The 7,500-nt window shown below is 49.1% G+C and overlaps 1 protein-coding gene across 1 annotated transcript in view; it reads right to left on the bottom strand.

The window, feature by feature from the left end:
- satb1b (SATB homeobox 1b) overlaps window positions 1-7,500 on the bottom strand; it is a 57,296-nt gene that overhangs the window by 21,636 nt on the left and 28,160 nt on the right. Inside the window, 4 exon segments of the mRNA XM_084027448.1 lie at window positions 1,299-1,677; window positions 1,679-1,815; window positions 6,009-6,091; window positions 7,156-7,267. Of these exon segments, the coding sequence (XP_083883574.1) occupies window positions 1,299-1,677; window positions 1,679-1,815; window positions 6,009-6,091; window positions 7,156-7,267 (711 nt within the window).

Below are 7,500 nucleotides of genomic sequence, written 5' to 3' on the forward strand. Positions count from 1 at the left end.
ACACACACACACACACACACACACACACACACACACACACACACACACACACACACACACACACACACACACACACACACACACACACACACACACTTATTTTGGGGTTGCTGTAGATTGTAATTCTAAATTAAAAATCCTTCAAGGTTTTTTTCATACACAGAGACTTCAAAGCTAAATGGAGTTGTAATCACGTTCTAATACAGATACAGTCTTAAGACATTATCGTGTGTGTGTGTGTGTGTGTGTGTGTGTGTGTGTGTGTGTGTATGTGTGTGTGTGTGTGTGTGTGTGTGTGTGTGTGTGTGTGTGTGAGAGTGTGTGTGTGTGTGTGTGTGTGTGTGTGTGTGTGTGTGTGTTGTGGAACCACATATTTTGGCAGCGGGAGAACCGGGCCGGGTCTCTCTGAAGCTGGCCGGCTGCCAGCTGTGTTGAAGTACAGTGGAGGTGCGAGATTACCGGGTTGAGAATTATGAATGAGACGTTAACTGTGGGAAATAAAACACGTTTTCTTTGTTTTTTCTCAGTGGAGGAAGGAAAAAAAAAAGCCCAATTTGTGACTTCCTGAATGTTTCTTAGACGTCGAGGGATTAAGTGTTTTCGGGATTGTTGAAAAGTGTAAGAAGACTTTTTATTTACAGCCTTTACTTTAGTGTTTTAAAAGTAGTTTGTAGTAAAACATGACAGACTGGAGCAAATAATCAATAATAATTCAAATGAATTTAAACGAAAATAATTTCAATAAACCTTAAATGATACAAAGCAAATACCAGATGCTAACTATGATAATGCTAAATGTCATTATGTATCACCATATATGGCAATTCTTTAAAATGAATTTTGATATCTAAGTCCATGACGAACTTCATTTCCATTGATCTAGATTATCATTATAATTATGTATTTATTATTATTATTATTATTATTATTATAGCAGGAAGGAGAAACTTTTACCAAATCGGCTCTTTATGTTTTAAATCTTTTTTATTTTATTTCCAGTGGTATTTATTCTTTGCCTGCTCATTTTACAGTTTTATTATTATTATTATTATTATTATTATTATTATTATTATTATTATTCCCAGCTGTCATTTTGACGTGTCATTACAGCGTAAACACAGATGTAATGGATTAAATCGACCCGTTCTCTTCCAGGGAACATCATTAATGTCATTGATTACACCTGTGAAAGTGGATGATAAGCCCCGCCCCCCTCTCCCCCCCCTCACCCGTGTTAACCCTGCGATGACATCACTTTAACGTTGCTGATAAGCCCCGCCCCCCTCGCCCATCCTCACCTGGGTTCTGTTGAACGCCACGCGGGCGAAGACGGCCTGCGAGATGCCGGCGCGCTTCAGCTCGTCCCTCACCCACTGGTAGATCTCCATGGAGACCTCGGTGTTGGAGGACACCTGCGGCTCGATGGGCTTGTTGTGGGCGTTGCGGTTGACGGGCGGGTGGTTGAGGTACTGCTGCGACAGCGACTGCTGCGCCAGCAGCCGGTTCACCGCGTACTGCTGGTTCAGGATCTGCGCCATCACCAGCTGCTGGTTGACCAGCTGGGGGCTGATGGGCGTGGACACCAGGCCCGGGTGGTGCATGCCGGGGAGCTGGGGCTGCCGGCCGCCGCCGCCGGTCTGCCCGCCGTGGGGCGGCGGCGGGGCGTGGGACATCGGGGGGCACCGGCGAGGAGGGGGTCTGCTCCGCCGTGCTGCCTGGGATGGGCTGCTGCTGCTGGGAGAAGCCCAGGTGGTTGTGGTTGTGGTTGTGACTGTGGTTGGAGCCGGGTGGAGAGAGGTCGGACAGGCCGTCCATCTCTGCTGGAGGAGGGGGGGGCAAGAGGACAGGATCAGGGTTTAAAGTCAAAAAACAGACATCAGAAACCGGCATCTAACTGTTTTACTTTCACGATCTACAGTCGGGAAAACATGTTTGCACTCAGCACATATTCACATCTTCTAAAAACCCCCGAAGAAAAAAAAAAACACAAACAGGGGTTTTAGTGTCTTCCCCTCCGTTGGCCTCTTCCTCCCTGACTGGATGTGACACAGCTGATCAGTCAACAACTGGTTGAGAGAAATGAAAAAAAAGAAAAGATGGAGACGCAGATAAAAGAGCCTCATTGTGTTTGACCTGTGTCTTCAACGAGCCATGCCTTCGAAATTAAGCTCAGAATGTCTGCGGCCTCATCATGTGAAAAAAAAACTCCGGAGAGAGAGAGACAGTGGAGTGTGTGTGTGAGTGTAGGTGCAGCATTAATGTGTGTGTGTGTGTGTCGAAGGCAGAAGCGATGCTAATAAATCTGATTCCCTCAAAAGAGAGATTCTTAATTTTAAAATAAGGAACACAAGCTAGCCATTAGGTTTTTTTTTTTTTTTTTTTTAGGGGAGGAAGGACTAGACAAAATAGTTGGAAGCCAAAAAACAAAAAACAAAAAAAGGACTTGAACTGTCGGGGAAGACAAACAAACAAACAAACTAAATCTCTGCGAGGTCATTTAATGCGTTTTGGGGAAGATTTCCTCTCTCGTCGGGAATCTTTAAGTCGTTTAACGGCTGCTGGGGATATTTGAAGACAGGTTTAAATGATGAAAACAATGATTTAAACATTCAAAGTGGTTTCCGCCTCTCTTTGAGGAATCCACATATGCTGAAGCTTTTTTTTTTTTCGTGCTACGCCGACTGAGTGAGTGAGTGAGGGGGGCAGCGTTTAAGAATTCATACGGATGGCAACGCTAACACCTCAGAAGTGTGGCGCCGCCGGCGGCCTCCACATCCCACAGAAAAAAGCATCGTATGAGATTGTGAAAAGCGTAAATTGCTGTTATGGGGACGAGTGAGTGTGTGTGTGTGTGTGTGTGTGTGTGGGGAGAGTCTTCAACAAGCTGAATTTTTCAGCAGATGAAAGATTAAGTGCATGGATGTTTTCCAAAAATACCCACAATAATCGTGTGTTTTTCTTAACTGTCAGCAAGCACAAAAACACCGGCCAAGACGGGTCTATTGAGCATTTGTGGAAAACAAATGATGTGGGGGGGGAGGGGGGGGGGGGCAAAAAAAAAATCTGGTAATTAATCACATCTCTTCCCATAATCCCTGGCATTCCGTGGCTCTGATGGTATGGCGTGTCTATTCACTCATTATGTGAATGTGTGTGGTGTGCATATGCTTGCCTGCACAGATTGCTGGGGGGGAAATGCACACACACACACACACACACACACACACACACACACACACACACACACACACACACACACACACACACACACACACACAAGGCACACGGAGGCATTTCCATGCAAATTGAAAGGCGCGGGGTGACGGAGGAGCATGGCGGGCCCTGGGAGAAACCAGGCTGCCACAGAAGCGGGAGTCCCTCGTGTGGAATCCTGCCACAAAAGAGCCCCGGATTAAACACACAATGGGAATGGGATGTGGGCAGAGATGGGGAGGGGGGGAGGGAGAGTGACCTAACTCTCTCTCTCTGTCTTCTACTGCATTGGCTTCCCCCCCTTTGCATCGGCGCCGCCACCTCAAAGAGAAGCGACGCCCAGTAACAACGTCACTCTCCCCCCTCGACTTCACCTGACCAGGTCCTCTCCCCCCTTCGACTTCACCTGTGACCAGGTCCTCTCCCCCCTCGACTTCACCTGACCAGGTCCTCTCTCCCCCCTTCGACTTCACCTGACCAGGTCCTCTCCCCCCTTCGACTTCACCTGTGACCAGGTCCTCTCCCCCCTCGACTTCACCTGACCAGGGTCCTCTCCCCCCTCGACTTCACCTGACCAGGTCCTCTCCCCCCTTCGACTTCACCTGACCAGGTCCTCTCCCCCCCCTTCGACTTCACCTGTGACCAGGTCCTCTCCCCCCTTCGACTTCACCTGTGACCAGGTCCTCTCCCCCCCCTCGACTTCACCTGTGACCAGGTCCTCTCCCCCCTCGACTTCACCTGTGACCAGGTACTCTCCCTTCTCGACTTCACCTGACCAGGTCCTCTCCCCCCCTTCGACTTCACCTGTGACCAGGTCCTCTCCCCCCTCGACTTCACCTTGTGACCAGGTACTCTCCCCCCCTTCGACTTCACCTGTGACCAGGTCCTCTCCCCCCTCGACTTCACCTGTGACCAGGTACTCTCCCTTCTCGACTTCACCTGACCAGGTCCTCTCCCCCCCTTCGACTTCACCTGTGACCAGGTCCTCTCCCCCTTTCGACTTCACCTGTGACCAGGTCCTCTCACCGCCTCGACTTCACCTGTGACCAGGTCCTCTCCCCCCCTCGACTTCACCTGTGACCAGGTCCTCTCCCCCCCTCGACTTCACCTGTGACCAGGTCCTCTCCCCCCTCGACTTCACCTGTGACCAGGTCCTCTCCCCCTTCGACTTCACCTGTGACCCAGGTCCTCTCCCCCCCCTCGACTTCACCTGACCAGGTCCTCTCCCCCCCTATCGACTTCACCTGACCAGGTCCTCTCCCCCCCTATCGACTTCACCTGTGACCAGGTCCTCATCCCCCTCGACTTCACCTGTGACCAGGTCCTCTCCCCCCCTCGACTTCACCTGTGACCAGGTCCTCTCCCCCCTCGACTTCACCTGTGACCAGGTACTCTCCCTTCTCGACTTCACCTGACCAGGTCCTCTCCCCCCTTCGACTTCACCTGTGACCAGGTCCTCTCCCCCCCTCGACTTCACCTGTGACCAGGTCCTCTCCCCCCCTCGACTTCACCTGTGACCAGGTCCTCTCCCCCCCCCTCGACTTCACCTGTGACCAAGTCCTCTCCCCCCCTCGACTTCCACCTGTGACCAGGTAATCTCCCCCCTCGACTTCACCTGTGACCAGGTAATCTCCCCCCTCAACTTCCGGCTCAAATAAAATAAAATGTAGAGTCACATTCGCCGCTGCTGCCAAAGCATGAAAAGACGAACGTGCCTCTCTCTCTCTCTCTCTCTCTCTCTCGTCCAGACCTTTTAAACTTGGCGTGCGACCAGCTCCTTCCTCGCCATCCGTGGCCACGTACAGCAGACGGCAGCCCGTCATGAATATTGAGGTCGGGGGGGCACCTGAGGGTTTCTATGCCAACGTTTTAGTGTTTTGGCAAAACATTTAGCCCATTGTTTTAGTGTGTGTTGCCGTTGGGAAGACACTCAAGAAAATACTTAGTTCAAAAACCTCAACAGCAACATCTCTTTGCAGAAATCATGACGCGGTTACGAAAATAATCCACGGACCTCGTTGTGAGCAATAGATCACTTAGCAACACTGAAGCTAGCTCACCTAGCACCACTGAAGCTAGCTCACCTAGCACCAATGAAGCTAGCTTACCTAGCACCACTGAAGCTAGCTCACCTGGCACGACTGAAGCTTGCTCACCTAGCACCAATGAAGCTAGCTTACCTAGCACCACTGAAGCTAGCTCACCTAGCACCACTGAAGGCTAGCTCACCTAGCACCCAATGAAGCTAGCTTACCTAGCACCACTGAAGCTAGCTCACCTGGCACGACTGAAGCTTGCTCACCTAGCACCAATGAAGCTAGCTCACCTAGCACCACTGAAGCTAGCTCACCTGGCACGACTGAAGCTTGCTCACCTAGCACCAATGAAGCTAGCTCACCTAGCACCACTGAAGCTAGCTCACCTAGCAATTACTGAAGCTAGCTCACCTTGCACCACTGAAGCTAGCTCACCTACACCAATGAAGCCAGCTGAGGTTACGCCTTGTTTCGAGGAGAGTCTTTTAGAGCTTTGTGTGCCACAAGCCGAACATCATATAGTCCTATTATACGTGAAAGAGATCCGAAGTCTCTACGGCCGATGTCCACACCGAAACTGATAAATAAATAGAAACGCACGACAGCTGAGAAGAAAAATATGTGTTTTAGGATTTTTTGGGTGAACTGTCTCTTTAAGTGTGCAAGGAACGAGTTTATGTCAATGTTATGTCCTCCAAAGTAAAAAGAGTGTGTGTGTGTGTGTGTGTGTGTGTGTGTGTGTGTGTGTGTGTGTGAGACATACCTAGCGCGTTTGGCACGGGGGCTCTCACGGAGGACGCACGTCCCCAGGTAGCCCTCCAGCTGGGACGGTTGGCGCATGCCTGCACAGCCGGATGGTGACACACACACACACACACACACACACACACACACACACACACACAGCACACACACACACACACACACACACACACACACACACACACACACACACACACACACACACACACAGCGTTATGAGGGTAAAGGCTTCCTCCAGCACTTCTCTCTCCCACTCCAGCTGAGCAGAAATATGACATTTGAAAAAAAAAAAAAAAAAACGGAAATCTCCGAGGCCAAAGAACCAGCAGCTGAAGGGCGGGCAGCGGCGATGCATTCAAGAAAAAAAAACAGACAGAGAACAATTGTGACAGAAAATGTGAAGGAGTGATGGAGAGAAGTCTGAAGTAAATAATGTTCATATGTTGCCACTTTAACGGAGAAGAAAAACATCAGATAAGATACAATCACAACACCATGTTTGCATGGAGGCTGTGAAACATTCAGATATAATATCTCGTCCGTCATCGCGGCGAGCCAGAAGAACGCCGGGCGACGAAGAAGAAGATCAACAGATTGTTAAATCTACAAGGTTACCTCGGCCTTAACGAGCCTCGACACTCAAAAGAAATACAGCCGAATCCCATCTACAGCCGGGGTGCCACGGCTACAACATAACCTCATTTCCTGGAGGGTCAAAGGGGGATTTTTTTGTTTCGGGAGATAATATAAAGCATGCGTTGTTTAAAGAGGGTTGATAAGAAAATCTAATTGAATTTTGAGACTAGGCGGTGGCTCCGGGTTGAAGTCATCGCTGCCTTTTGTTCACCGGGGGGAGAGTGGAAGCGTTGTACTCGCTAACAAACAGTCAGAGGCCTCGATTCTTGCATTAAAGCAAAAATCACAGATTACAACTCTTCAATCTGAATTATTAGATAACCAGATAAAAAAATCGGCTTCCTGCAAAACGGCAGGAAGACAAAGAGGACGAACGACGTTGTAATGTGTGTGTGTGTGTGTGTGTGTGTGTGTGTGTGTGTGTGTGTGTGTGTGTGTGGCAAAGAGACAAAAAAGTGTCAGCGCCATACTTTTGCGCCCCTCCGTTTTTTTTTTTTTTTTTGCTTACCCATCATATCTTTTGTCTTCTTGAAATGTTTATACCAGCGCCCAAATTCCTGACACTTCGCCGCCGACACATTTGCATAGTAAGTGCTGTTCACAATGGAGGAAATCATACTCTGAAAGAGAGAGATTGATTGAGAAGGAGAGAGAGAGAGAGAGAGAGAGAGAGAGAGAGAGAGAGAGAGAGAGAGATAGAGAGAGACTTTAGATTCTCATTGTGGGAAAAACACAAACAATATTATTAGAAAGCTGGTGAAACATGCAGCAACACTGTAGCTTGTCAAAACAAATAAAAGGAGATAGGGGGGGGGGGGCACGCTAAAAAACCTGGCGCTATAAATATAAATAA

This window comes from Eutrigla gurnardus (assembly GCF_963514095.1).
Source record: "Eutrigla gurnardus genome assembly, chromosome: 14".
In the NCBI taxonomy this organism is placed as follows: Eukaryota; Metazoa; Chordata; class Actinopteri; order Perciformes; family Triglidae; genus Eutrigla; species Eutrigla gurnardus.